Source organism: Panthera tigris, chromosome A1 (genome assembly GCF_018350195.1).
Source record: "Panthera tigris isolate Pti1 chromosome A1, P.tigris_Pti1_mat1.1, whole genome shotgun sequence".
Classification (NCBI taxonomy): Eukaryota; Metazoa; Chordata; class Mammalia; order Carnivora; family Felidae; genus Panthera; species Panthera tigris.
The window spans coordinates 84,423,166-84,438,536 of NC_056660.1; the positions used below are offsets into that span (position 1 = coordinate 84,423,166).

The 15,371-nt window shown below is 36.2% G+C and overlaps 1 protein-coding gene across 1 annotated transcript; it reads right to left on the minus strand.

Moving 5' to 3' along the window:
* Positions 1–11,494: 11,494 nt before the first annotated feature.
* Positions 11,495–15,140, minus strand: LOC102965146 (olfactory receptor 2M5-like). Its single transcript, XM_007092968.1, has 2 exons — positions 15,119–15,140; positions 11,495–12,447 (listed from the first exon to the last, which is right to left on the minus strand). Exons 1-2 carry the CDS (start codon positions 15,138–15,140, stop codon positions 11,495–11,497), a joined length of 975 nt encoding a protein of 324 aa, XP_007093030.1.
* Positions 15,141–15,371: the final 231 nt, after the last annotated feature.

Consider the following 15,371-nt stretch of genomic DNA (forward strand, 5'->3'; position numbering starts at 1 on the left):
AAAGATGAAACAATAATATTGGGTTATGGAATAGTTTCTCTTGCTAAATAAACAATTAAAAATTGCAATAGTCATAAAGATACTCACTGGAATTGAAGAAAGAGTGGACAAACTCAGTAACAACTTCAACAAAGAGATAGAAAATACAAAAAAAATGTCCATTGAAAGCTGAAAATTTCAATAACTGAAAAAAATGTTTTAATGTTTATTCATTTTTGAGAGACAGAATGTGAGCAGGCAGAGGCAGAAGGAAAGGGAAACACAGAAGCTCAAACAGACTCTAGGCTCTGAGCTGAAGCAGACTCCAGGCTCCAGCTCAGAGGCCGGTGTGGTGTTCGAACCCACAATCCATGAGATCATGACCTGAGTCAAAGTCAGATGCTTAGCCCACTGAACCACCGTGGTGCCCCAAATAAGAGAAATGTAAAAGTGCATAGAGGGAATAAAAAAAAAAAACAGAAGATGAACAAATGTGTAATATTTGAGGACAAGATATGTAAAACAAACAACTCGAACATCAAAAAGAACAAAAAAGAATAATAAAAAATGAGAATAGGTTAAGGGAAGTCAGTGTCATCATTAAGAATAATAACAGCCATATTATAAGGATCCCAGAGGGAGAATAGAGGAGACAGAAAGCCTATTTGAAATAATAGCTGAAAACTTCCTTAATATGAGGAAGAGAACAGGTACCCAAGCCCAGAAGAACACAGAATCCCTAACAAGTTAAAGCCAAAAAGGTCCACAACAAGACACATAATAATTAAAATGGTAAATATTACAATAATTAGATAATTTTTAAATTAACAAGAGAAAAAAAGGTTACATACAATGGAACCTCATAAGGTTATCAACCGAACTTTTTTTTTCAAAAGAAACTTTACAGTCAAGAAGATATTGGCACGATACATTCAAAGTGCTGAAAGAAAAATACTACAACCAAAAATACTCTACCTGGCAAGGTTATTATTCACAATAGAAAGAGAGATAAATAGTTGCTATACAAACTAAAGTTAAAGGAGTTTATCAACAGTATCCCAGTCTTACAAAAAAATGTTAAAGTGATCTTTTTAGTGGAAAGAGAAGACCATAATTAGAAATAAGAAAATCATAAAAATAAAAAAAAATCATAGAAAAAATCAAACATAGTCAAGGTAGGAAATTAACATTTATAAAGTCAGTATAGAGGTAAAAACACAAATGTAGTAAAATGAATTATATCTAGAAAAAAATTAGTCATGGCATTGACAAAATAAAAATGGGTAAAATAAGACATCATATGCATAAAATGGGGACAGGCAGCAAAAAATTTTGTGCTTTTAGAATGTCTTTGAACTTAACCAACTTAATATAGGCTGCTATACACATAAAAATTTTTATATGAACCCAAATGCAACCACCAAAAAAACAAACCCACCCTATAATAGACACACAAAGAAAAAAAACACAATCCAAGTATAACACTATAGAAAGCCATGAAACCACAAGAAAGAGAGCAAGAATAAAAATATAATGTTGTTAAAGAGGCCAACATGGTAGAGAAGTAGTAGGTTCTCTACTTCCCATGTCTCTCAAACAAAGAAGTGCTAAAGCCAAAGGACTTTGAACCCCAAGAGTCTGGGAGTAAAAGAGACTGAGTCAAAAAGGGATAAACTGCTACATCCTTGATGGCTATAGGTGGGTGATTGTGAAATGAGGGAGATAAAACAGGCCCTGTAGGTATGGAGGGGAGAGATCCCCTTTTGCAGAGAGACAAAGGGAAGAGAAAGAGCAGCCAGGGAAATGTAAGACTGTATCTGGACAAGAGATAAATCTTGAACTGGGACTGAGAGGGATCCCATCTCTAACTGGGGCTTTCTTCTGATTGGTACCAGCTGCCCCATTCTTGCACCTGGGGAAGAGAGGAGCCAGCCCTGGGTTCAGTGGTAGGTCAGGGACACAGTCCACAGTAGGACAAAGCAGTCCCCTCCCTGGAATGCTGTGGGACAGGACAAAGCCTGTCTGCCCCTGCCACCCCCAGTCTCCTCTAGGTGGTGAGGTCAGCAGCACAGTCTGAAGCAGGAAAAGGCCGTCCTCCCTGAAGTGCTATGGCACAGACAAAACCAGCAGGGAGCACATATCAGACTGCACAGAGAGGTGTTCCCCCAGTGCCAGAGCACATGGAGGGACGTTGAATCCTAGCCAAGTGGAGGATCAGGGGAGTCAGTGGAGTGAGAAGTATCACCTGTCTGTGCCCGGGGCACAGTGAGGACATCTTGAGCAGAGTGCACCAGGACCATGGAGAAGATGCAGAGAACATAACAAGTTTTTAAAACTCATAAGGGATAGAAAACTGGCCAAAATGACAAAACAGAAGAATTCCCCTCAAAAGAAATTCCAGGAAGAAGTTACAGCTAAAGTATTGATCAAAAAAGATATAAGCAATATAACTGAACAAGAATTTAGAATAAGAGTCATAAGATTAATCACTGGGCTTGAAAATGAAATAGAAAAACAGCAGAGAATCTATTACTGCAGAGATCGAGGAACTAAAAAATAGTCATGATGAAATAAAAAATGTTGCAAATGAGGTGTAAAATACAATGGAGGTGGCCACAGCATGGATTGAAAAGGAAGAGGGGAGATTAGGTGAATCAGAAGATAAAATTATGGAAAAAGAAGAAGTTGAGAAAAAGAGAGAGAACAAAACCAGGATCAAGAGGGGAGAATTAGAGAACTAAGTGATGCAATCAAAAGGAACAATATCCATATCATAAGAATACCAGAAGAAGGAGAGAAAGGGGCCAAAAGTGTACTTGAACAGATCATAGCTGAGAACTTCCCCGATCTGGGGAATGAAACAGATATTGAAATCCAAGACACACAGAGAACTTCCTTTAGACATAACTTGAATCAATCTTCTGCATGACATATTATAGTGAAACTGGCAAAATACAAGGATAAAGAGAGAATTCTGAAAGCAGCTAGGGATAAATGGGCCTTAATGTACAAAGGTAGAAGCATGAGAGTAGTAGCAGACCTATTTAATGAAACTTGGTAGGACGAAAGGAATGGCAGGGAATCTTCAACATGATGAACAGGAAAAATATGCAGCCAAAAATCCTTTATCCACAGGTGGTCATTCAGAATATAATGAGAGATAAAATTTTCCCATAAAAACCAAAGACTGAAGGAATTCACTACCACTAAACCAGCCCTCCAGGAGATCCTAAGGGGGAGTCTGTGAGTGAAATGTGGCAAGGACCACAAAGTACCAGAGACATAACTACAAGCATGAAACCTACAGATAACAAAATGACTCTAAACCCATATATTTCAATAATAATGCTGAACTTAAATTGATTAAATGCTCCAATCAAAAGACATAGGGTATCAGAATGGAAAAAAAAAGACCCATCTGTTTGTTGTATGTTAGAGACCTATTTCAGACATGAGGACACCTTCAGGTTGAAAGTGAGGGAATGGAGAACTACCTATCATGCTACTGGAAGTCAAAAGAAAGCTGGAGTTGCCATACTTATATGAAACAAACTAGACTTTAAGTTAAAGGCTGTAACAAGAGGTGAAGAAGGGTATTCAATAATAATTACAGCATCTGTCCATCAGGAAGAGCTAACAATTTTAAATGTCTATGCACCAGATTCAGGGGCACCCAAATTAAAAATAAAAATAATAATAATAATAATCACAAACATAAGCAATCTTATTGGTAAGAATGTGGTGTTTGCTGGAGACTTTAAAATTTCACTTACAATAATGGACAGATCATCTAGACACAAAATCAGTAAAGAAGCAATGGCCCTGAATGATACATTGGACCAAATGGACTTGACAGATATATTTTAACCCCAAATCCCAAAGCAGCAGAATATACATTCTTCTCGAATACACATGGAACATTCTCCAAGATAGATCAAATACTGGGTCACAAAAGAACACTCAATAATATAAAAGAATTGAGATCATACCATGCGCACTTTCAGATCACAATGATAATGAAACTTGAAATGAACCACAGATAAAAGTCAGGAAAACCTCCAAAAGCATGGAGGTTAAAGTATATCCTATTAAAGAACGAATGGTTCAATCAGGGAGACAGAGAAGAAATTAAAATATATACTGAAACAAATGAAAATGAAAAAAACAACAGCCCAAACACTTTGGGATGCAGCAAAGGCTGTCCTAAGAGGAAAATAAATTGCAATCCAGACCTATCTCAAGTTACAAGAAAAATCTCAAATACAAAATCTAACAGCACACCTAGATAACTAGAAGCGGAATAGCAAAGACACCCCAAACCCAGCAGAAGAATAGAAACAATAAATATCAGAGCAGAAATAAACAATACAGAATCCACAAAAACAGTAGAACAGATCAATGAAACCAAGAGGTTTTTTTTTTTTCTTGAAAAACTAAACAAAATTGATAAATCTCTAGCCAGGTTTCTCAAAAAGTTAAGAGAGAGGACCCAAGTTGATAAAATTATGAATGAAAATGGATTTATTACAACCAATCCCTCAGAAATACAAACAATTATCAAGGAATACTGTAAAAAATATATATACCAACAAACTGGACAACTTGGAAGAAAGGGACAAATTCCTAAAAACCCATACACTACCAAAACTCAAATGGGAAGAAATAGAAAATTTGAATAGACCCATAACTAGTAAAGAGATTGAATCAGTCATCAAAAACTTCCCAAAACATGAGTCCTGGACCAGATGGCTTCACTGGGGAATTATACCAGACATTTAAAGCCAACTTAATACCTATACTTTTCAAGCTATTGCAAAAATTGAAATGGAAGGAAAACTTCCAGATCATTCTCTGAAGCCAGCATTAGTTTGATTCCCAAACCAGACAGAGACCCAGCGAAAAAAAGAGAACTACAAGCAATTATCCCTGATGAATATGTATGCAAAAATTCTCAAGATACTATGGAATCAAATTCACCAGCATATGAAAATAACTATTCACCATGATCAAGTGGGATTCATTCTTGGGAGGCAGGGCTGGTTCAATGTTCGTAAATCAAGCAATGTGATACATACCATTAATACAAATAAAGATAAGAACCATATAGTCCTGTGATAGATAGAGAAAAAGCATTTGACAAAATACAGTATCCTTTCTTGATGAAACCCTCAAGAAAGTCTGGATAGAAGGAACATACCTAAACATCATGGAAGCCATTTATGAAAAACCCACAGCTAATATCATCCTAAATAGGGAAAAACTGAGAGCTTTTCCCCTGATATCAGGAACACAACAGGGATGTCCACTCTAACCACTGTTGTATAACATAGTTTTGTAAGTTCTAGCATCAGCAATCAGATAAGAGGAAATCAAGGGCATCAAAATTGGCACTGATGAGTCAAGCTTTCACTTTTTGCAGATGACAGGATATTATACATGGAAAACCCAATTGCCTTCACCAAAAGTCTGCTAGAACTTATACATGAATTCAGCAAAGTTGCAGGATACAAAATTAATATACGGAAATCAATCGCATTCTTATACACTAATAATGAAGCAACAGAGAGACAAATAAAGAAACTGATCCCATTCACAATGGCACCAAGAACCATAAAATACCTAGGAATAAACCTAACCAAATATATCAAAGATCTGTCTGCTGAAAACTATAGAAAGCTTATGTAGGAAATTTAAGAAGATATAAAGAAATGGAAAACATCCCATGCTCATGGATTGGAAAAATAAATATCATTAAAAAGTCAATACTACCCAAAGCTACCTACACATTCAATGCAATCCCAATCAACCTTGCACCAGCATTCTTCTCAAAGTAGAACAAACAAGCCTAAAATTTATATGGAACCACAAAAGACCCCAAAGAGCCAAAGTAATATTGAAGAAGAAGACCAAAGCAGGAGGCATCACAACCCCAGACTTTAGCCTCTATTTCAAAGCTGTAATCATCAAGACAGCATGGTATTGGCACAAAAACAGACACTTAGACCAATGGAATAGCATAGAGACTCCAGAATGGAATAGAATAGAGACTCCAGAATTGGACCCACAAAAGTATGGCCAACTAATCTTTCACAAAGCAAGAAAGCGTATCCAATGGAAAAAAAAAGGCAGTCTCTTTAAAAATTGGGTCCTGGGAGAACTGGACAGAAACATGCAGAAGAATGAAACTAGACCACTTTTCTTACACCATTTACAAAAAGAAACTCAAAATGGATGAAGAACCTGAATGTGAGACAGGAAACCATGAAAACCCTAGAGGGAAAAGCAGGAAAAAACTTATTTGACCTCAGCCTCAGCAATTTCTTAATTCACACGTCTCCAAAGGCAAGGAAATCAAAAGCAGAAATGAACAATTGGGGCCTCATGAAGATAAAAATCTTCTGCACTGCAAATGAAGCAATCAACAGAACTAAAAGACCATCTACGGAATGGGAAAAGATATTTGAAAAAGACATATCAGGTAAAGGGCTAGTGTCCAAAATCTATGAAGAACTCACCAAACTCCCACCTGAAAAACAGATAATCCAGTGAAGAAATGGGAAGAAGACATGAATAGACACTTTTCCAAAGAAGACATCCAGATGGCCAACAGGCACATGAAAAGATTCTCAACATCACTCATCAGTAGGGAAATACAAATCAAAACCACACTCAGATATCACCTCACACTGGTCAGAGTGACTAAAATGAACTAATCAGGAGACTATAGATGCTGGAGAGGATGCGGAAAAACGGGAACCCTCTTGCACTGTTGGTGGGAATGAAAACTGCTGAATCCATTCTGGATAGCAGTTTGGAGGTTCCTCAAAAAATTAAAAAGAGGTCTACCCTATGACCCAGCAATAGCACTGCTAGGAATCTACCCAAAAGGTACAGGAATCCTGATGCATAGGGGCACATATACCACAACGTTTATAGCAGCACTTTCAACAATAGAAAAATTATGGAAAGAGCCTAAATGTCCATCAGCTGATGAATAGATAAAGAATATGTGGCTTAAATATATAATTGAATACTACTTGTCAATGAGAAAGAATAAAATCTTGCCACTTGCAGCAACGTGGATGGAACTGGAGGGTATTATGCTAAGTGAAATAATTCAGGAAAGAAAGACAGATATCATATCTTTTCACTCATACGTGGATCTTGAGAAATTTAAAAGAAGACTATGGGGGAGGATAAGGGGAAAAATAACAGAGAGGGAGGGAGGCAAATGATAAGAGACTCTTAAGGACTGAGAACAAACTGAGGGTTGATGGGGGGTGTGGGAGAAGGCAAAGTGGGTGATGGGCATGCAGGAGGTAACTTGTTGGGATGAGAATTGGGTGTTGTATAGAAACCAATCTGACAAATTATATTTTAAAAAAATATAGTGTTCAGAAATAGGACAGTGTGTGGGAAACAGAAGAAAGAGTAAAGCAGGCAGCTGCTACTAGTGGTAACACTACTTCCCTTTATTTTAAGGGCAGGGAGTGGTGTAAAGGGAACCAAGAACGCTGCCCAAATGGGTTATGGCCTTTTGTGAAGGAATGCAATCAACTCCTCAAACACAGCCTGGTGAAGGTGGGGCCACCAATACTCTGAACTCTTCCCTCTGATCTGCCAGTGCCTCTCATAGATCAAATTTAACAGGATGTCAGAATACAAGAGAATTGGGGTGATAAAGCCTGAGTAGGGGTCCATACCAGTCAAGAGAGGGCAGGGTCAAATATGGACTACCTAGCACAGACCCCATGACAGTGACCCATAGCATATGGGTGCTTCCTGTCCCAAGGCCACCAAAGGAGATTTGTCAATAACCTGTGAGGCTGAAGTAATATGTCTCCCTTTTGGGTCCAGAGATTTAAAACTGCATTCTTTCAGTATGCATACCTTTGAGGTATGGTCAGAATTGGATTACATCTTCTTACTGATATTCTTCCACCTCTGTTCAAACTTCTACTATCTCTCACTTTAAATATTGCAATACTTTTCCAATTGGCCATAGATAATGTGCTCCTGATGCTGTCTTACTGTGTCTCCTATCACTTTTTCAATGAGTCTGGTGTCGCCTCATCAGTGTCCCTTGAACATGCTATGCCCACTTCTACACCCAAAGTCGTTTTTAAATTGTTCTTTTGTTTGAACAATATTTTCCTAAATGTACTGTCCCTCCTTTACTCATTACAGTCTCTGTTCAAATGCCCCCTAATCAAAGATGCTTTACCAGGTCATACTGTATATAAAGGCATCCCATCTCTATCTTTCCTCCCTGCTTCTCTTTTCTTCATGTCACTTATCAGCATGTTACGTATTGAGTATTTATTATTTCTCATATTCCACAACTAGAATTAAGTTCCATAAGAGTAGTGCTCTTCTTTTTTCCACTGCTTTAGCTCCAGTGCCTAAAATAACTCCTGCCATATAGTAGGTTCTCAAAAAATATTTCTCGGGGCGCCTGGGTGGCTCAGTCAGTTAAGCGGCCGACTTCAGCTCAGGTCACTATCTCGCGGTCTGTGAGTTCGAGCCCTGCGTCGGGCTCTGTGCCGACTGCTCAGAGCCTGGAGCCTGTTTCACATTCTGTGTCTCCCTCTCTCTGACCCTCCCCCATTCATGCTCTGTCTCTCTCTGTCTCAAAAATAAATAAACGTTAAAAAAAATTAAAAAAAAATATTTCTCAAACAAAATGACCATAGTCTCTGATGTCATATTGACCTGAAATTTTATGAAGAAACCCTGATGTTTGTTTGTATGTCAACAAAAAGTTATTTGTCACCACAAAACTGCTCTCTTCCTTGATAATTTTCTCTTTCAAAGTTAGAGTTAGTGAGGCATGCTCAAAAACAATTGGAAAAAAAAAAAAAACAAGACTTTGACCAATCACTCATGTTCTATAGTGATTTTAGTTTTCGAGATATTTCATATGTAATTTTGTATCCCTTTGACTTTTTATGTGCAAGTTGTAGAATTGGTGATTACAATCTACATATCTAATTTGTCAAGAAAGCCTCAGCTAATTTCTTGTGATGATATGACTGATACTGCTATTTTTAATTGTCTCAAGTCAGAGAACCATTTGAAAAGTGTTTGTCTTCAAATACATCCTGCCCCCTCCCCGATACAATTTAATGTTTATTTTCCATTTGTAGTATCTCAGAGTCTCTGTGCACCTGAGATTGTGGTCATCTTGTCCTTTTCATAAAAGTTTCATTTTCCTACATCTTAAACCCACGGAGTTCAGTTTCCATATTAAAGCAATTTATTCAGTTACAAAATTTTATTTTCATGTATATTTAGTAATGTGGTTGATTTTTAAATATTTTATTTATTTACAGAAGATATTTGAGTTGTTCCACAACAGATATATACATATAGGATATCTGTTAAAATGGAAGAAGAAAATTAAAATCATGAATATGAGAATGGGAAGAAACAAAAGAACCATGATTTAATTAGAATTGAATCATAATTCCTCTGAATAATCATGTACTTAACTACTTTATTTATTTTCCCCTAAAGCATTAAGTCCTCTTGTGTAAAGGTGCTCCTCCAACAATAGTGTGTTAGAACCACATAGTTTAAAGTCCAAGATGAGTGCTTTCCAGACATCCATCTGGAAAACTATTTGCTGTGAACTTCACATGGTTAAAATGTTCATTTATGAGTTACATATAAAAATAGAACTCTTTGTAAAAACTGTCAAACATAAATAACATGCTTTATGAACATATATGATTCAGCAGGAACTCTTCAGCTAGCACTATTTCATCATTTAAGTACTTCTCCCTTCCTTCCTAGCATCATCTTCTAAATTCAATCTTATCTGTGGATTCCCCTTAGAGTACCAGAATATTATAGCACCAACAACTGGGTAGTGACAGACCATTGTAGTACCTATTAAATGACCCACTCCTCCAATTTGAGATGAGTTAGAGATAGTTTTTATTTTATTTTATTTTTTAGAGAAGTGGTATTTTGAGTCAGTTTCAAGTGAAATTCTCAGGGTCCTTTCTTGAACCATATTCTCTCAGCCATTCCTCTAGTAATTCTGGAGGGGGCTTTTTTAATATTGTTGGCACAGTTGAAATTTAACACAAATAATTTAAGTTTTTCCAAACTCAGCTTTGTAATACAATCTCTGAAATACAATGTCTAGTTGATGGCTTCTGAGATATTTAAGAGAAAAATAATTAGGCTGTTAGTTCTCCTTCTGAGTGTTTCCTATTCACTAAAAAACTGTTTTCCTGTAATTTCACTCAGTCACTTCTAAAATAAAAAGTCAAGGGTGCCTGGGTGGCTTAGTCAGCTAAGTGTCTGACTCCTGATTTCAGCTCAGGCCATGGTCTCATGGTTTGTGGGATTAAGCCCCCCATTCAGCTCCACACTGTCAGCATGGAGCCTGTTTGGGGTTCTTTCTCTCTCCCCCCCCCCCCGTGTCCCTCCCCTGAGTGCACTGTCTCTCTCTCAAAATAAATAAAAATAAATTAACTAATTAAATTTTAAAAAGAAAAACATGTAATAAATTCCTAGTGTTCTACCTATGTAGTATATTTTTGACATATATCAATATTTTAGAAACACTATGATGCATCCTACTTAAAATTTCATTCTGTTATAAATATTTTCAATCATTCATATTTTATATAACAAATATGAGTCTTGTTTACTTTCTCAACTACTGTGTGCTCAAAATATTTAAATTCTGAAGTATTCCAAACATAAAGTTCATTCTCTACTATCTTAAAAAATAACATTAGTTTTTGCCAGCCACCTTAAAGATTATTTTGCAAGATTATTTTGCAAGGCTGGTCTAGAAAAGGGGGTCAATAATTATATCAGTGACTCACAAACTTTGGTAAACATGAAAATCACTAAAAGGTTTGCTAGTCAGATTCTTAAGCCCAATTTAACAGATTCTAATGATGTTCATCTGAGATGGGTGCAAAATTAGCATATTTTGTGAAGTCAGCAAATGATTCTAATGCAAAAGGTCAGAAAACCACTCTTTGGAAGCACTGACATAGATTGAAGATTGTATTTTTCCAGGATTAAGAAGAATTAAAATTATGTTAGGGAGAAAAAAGAAATACTGGTAACTTTATTTGATTCCTGATGATTTATCATGGGACTCATTAATTAACTTTACCAGGGAATTATCCTGAAGCACAACCTAAGTTCTAGGTGATTATTTTGCATTTTAGATATGCAGACACTGGCCTTTCTTTCATGGAATCAATATGCTTTGGAAATAATAAAATTCACATTACCATCAATTGTAAATCATGAAAAGAATTGATGTATACAGTCCCTTGTTCTTTATCATCACATCATCTAGAACAATTGGACAGAAATTTTTAGATACAGGGAGGAAAAGGTAAACATTTTTTTTCCTTCAGATAAACTCAGTAAGATTAGTTGACTTTACCAGGGTTTGAAGGGATTATTATTTAACAGACAAAATGTTCCTTTGTTGGTACATCTTTATATTGCCTACGGCTGATATTGGGATTTCTGCCATTTACCTGGAGGATTGACACCGCCCCATTAACTTTTTCAGTGCACTTAGAACTTCCTTGTTCCTGAGACTGTAGGCAAGAGGGTTTAGGAGAGGGGTGAGGACAGTTCCAAACAGAAAAAGACCCTGATTTAACTTTGGAGTCTTGGCAGAACCAGGTCTCATGTATATGCACAAACCTGGACCAAAATAGAGACCCACCACACAGAGATGAGAGGAGCAGGTGGCCAGAGCCTTGTTCCTACCTTCTGGGGAGTTCACTCGGAGTACAGCAAGGAAGATGAGAACATAAGAAGACAAGATGAGAGATAAGGGCAGGAGCAGAACAAGGATGCTTGTTATCACCACTGCCTTCTCATAGGCTGAGATATCCTCACAGACGATCCTAAGCACAGCCATAACTTCACAGAAGAAGTGGGGAATTTCTCTGGGGCTGCAGATATTAAAATGCAAGGTAAAAGCCGTGTGGCCCAAGGAAGTAAGTGCCCCTCCAACCCAAGACATAGCAATCATCTGTAAGCATACCCTAAGATTTATAATGGCTGGGTACCGAAGAGGATCGCATATGGCTACATAACGATCAAAACACATGAGCGTTATAAGGATGCATTCCGCAATGGCCACAGTCAGGGAGAAGAAAATTTGAGTCCCACAAGCCAAGAATGATATGCTCTGCCATCCGGAGAAGAAGTTGGCTGCCATCTTGGGGATGATGCTAGAGGTCAAAGTTAAGTCCATTAAGGAGAGCTGACTGAGCAGGAAGTACATGGGTGTGTGGAGATGGGAGTACAACCAAATGAGGAGGATCAGAAGAGTGTTGCCAGTGAAGGTTGCCATGTAGATCAGGAGAATGATGGAGACCATGGCTGAAATGTATTTAAATTCAGGGAAGAAGCCCAGGAGGATGAAATCTGTGGGTTTTGTCTCATTCCCGCTCCTCAAGGCTGTCTGTAATGCTAACAGGAAGAGAGGAGATTTAAAAAAGGAAGAGAAGAGATTTTTTTTAAATATCGTAGAAATGAAGCATTTTCTTATTAAAGTTTAAGAATAATATTGTAATAACAATGGCAAATATGAAAATAATCATCCATGATCACTTGAATCAGTTTTTAATATTTCTTTCTACATTACTTATCCATGCCCTAATGTACTTCTAGAAACCAGAGTGTATGTATTATAATGCATTCCATTAATTTTATTTTATGAGATTTATTTTCATATATTAAAAGAAATTTTGGATAAATGTAGTTTTTTTTTTTTACAATTGTAAAATATGATGATGTGTTGATAAGTCACAATTTCCAACTGCCCATTTTCCAGTTTTTCATAACTTTAGAAAATTATGCTATTTCCATTCTCATCTTCTCAGTGATTTCCTTAATATAAATTATATTTATATATAATATAAAAATATAAATATATATTATATAAATACATACAAAATATTACATATATATATATATATATATATATATAAAGTATATTTTTGAGAGAGAGAGTGAGCACAAAGAGAGGGAAGGATGGAGACAGAGACTGGGACACAGGATGTAATGTAGGCTCTGTGTTGACAGCAGAGAGCCAGATGTGGGACTTGAACTCACCAACAGTGAGATCATGACCTGAGCCAAAGTCCCACACTTAACTGACTGAGCCACCCACATGTCCCAATAATATTTTTGAGGAAAAATTATAGATTTTGTTTTCCCATAAAAAAAAATCACTGTTAATTTAATTTATAGAAGGATTTTTCAAAATTTTAAAATACTTCTACTTTAGTCAAGCCTTTTGGCTCTGGGCACTTAGGGTACATTATAATTTAGGAGAAAATTGATCATTAGGCCTGTGCTTCGTGTTACACACATTTATGGTTATTTAAGTTTTTAATCTAATTGGTCTGATTTTCTATCCAGGGATACTACTCATTGTATTTACATGGTTTATAGTAAATTCAGATTATGTATTAATGAGGGAGAAAGTTTTATTTCTATATGAGCTTATAGGATTCTTGCTCTTATAGAATTTGTACCGTCTTTAACCTCTAGCTACAGCTGTTATGCCACTGATGGGCTCAGAGAAAAACTATAGGTCTCCTTTCCTTCAAGTTTACTAACTTTATCCTTTTTAGATTATCTTAGCTCTATTTAATCCTCTTTCTAGATATCTATAAAACACTCTAAATATCTGTACAACTCTTGCTGAGTCTATAACAAAAGGGAACACACCCATCTCTTTGTATGGGACTCCTATAACCTTATTACAAAAACCTGGCGATGATAGTACAAGAAAGAGAAATTGTATTCTTGCAAAAAGTTTCCAAATTATTTTTAAAAAGAGTAAATTGACCCTAATTGTGTATTAAAAAAACATAATTACCTGAATTTAATGTAAGGCAAGATTAATATCAGAGTATTTCTAAAGTTAGTTCACCAATTAGAACAGATTAAATTTTAAAAAATGATATGCCTTTTGCATTAGTTACAAAAGCTTGATAGAATTTACTAAATCATGATTTAAAAACCTACCTAAGAAACGTGTAGTAAAATAAGAGACTCCAATATCCTATTCTATTATCTCCTTGGAAAACTGTGACATTCATTCATGACATTCTTGAAAATATCATTTCTAAATTGTTAGAATACTCCCCTCTTCTGAAAGCTGTGTATGTATGTATGTATGTATGTATGTATGCCAACTGTAAGAGGGAGATCCAAGTTTCCTTTGTTATTTACAAAAAGGACTAAAAGAATCTGTTGCCCGCATCCACCCAGTACCCTCTCCTTAGAAACAGTGTGTTCAAATATTAGGTCATTGATTACTTTTCTAATACTTGTGCAATTTGATTTCAATTCACTGCTTCTTTCCAGATACTTCATTTTGATTTGCTCACCAAAAATAGTAATGACTTTTGGATACAGAAATTATGACAACAAAAATATCCAAGTCTGTTCTCCCTTTGCTCACACTAAGAGCCTCAAACTTCTTGTGAAGAATGAGAAAGCCTCTGTGGGTTGGTACTGCCAGAAATAGGCATCTGTTTTCATATATCCATACTTTATTACAGCATTCTGTGTTGATCGCCTTCAAATCAATTGATCACATGCGAATCAGACCTGCCTTCTGTCACCAGGTGTTTGATATACTTGATGAGTTAGCCTGCTTTTAGATATGGAGATAGTTTAAGATAAAAATAATAATAGTAATAATAATAATAATGACAAAACTTGCCATCATGAATCTTACTTTCTCCTGCCTTGGAGTGAGTCTTGGTGTAACCAGTGGGTTGTCTGTGCTTGATATAGAGTCATCAGATGGCAAGGAACTGAATTTTCAGAATGGCTAGATATTTCAAAGTTGTCTAACTTCTCAGAAAAGCAAAGCAGGGTTCTGTGACTTCAGTGCCATGTTACATAGTTTCTGATTCCTAGCTCAAGTGCTGTTTCCTGAAGCTTTTGGGTATCCATAAGCTTGGCTAAATTCTATTATAAAATTTCCTTACAAATTCTATTCATTATAGCCAGGGCTGAAACCTGAATTTCATCATTGTTTGTGATTATATATTTTAACGTATGCCTTGTCCCTTAAACCATGAGATATATGATGCAAGGAACTGTCTTTGCCACATTTCACCTTTTCTCTTTAGATCCATCATGTTGCATTCAGTGAAAATGAGTTAAATACATCATCAGCTTAGGGATGGAATACTAGATATTGTGCATGGACCAAGTAAATGTTTTTAGCACAAACATTTTTCTACCAGAAATTATTGCTTTATTTTGACTTATGATCCCTTATAGGCTTTAAAGCACTTTCCAGCATTTTATTTTGTTGAAATATATAGAAGGGGGCTCGACATTATTATGTCCACTTGAGAAATGATATA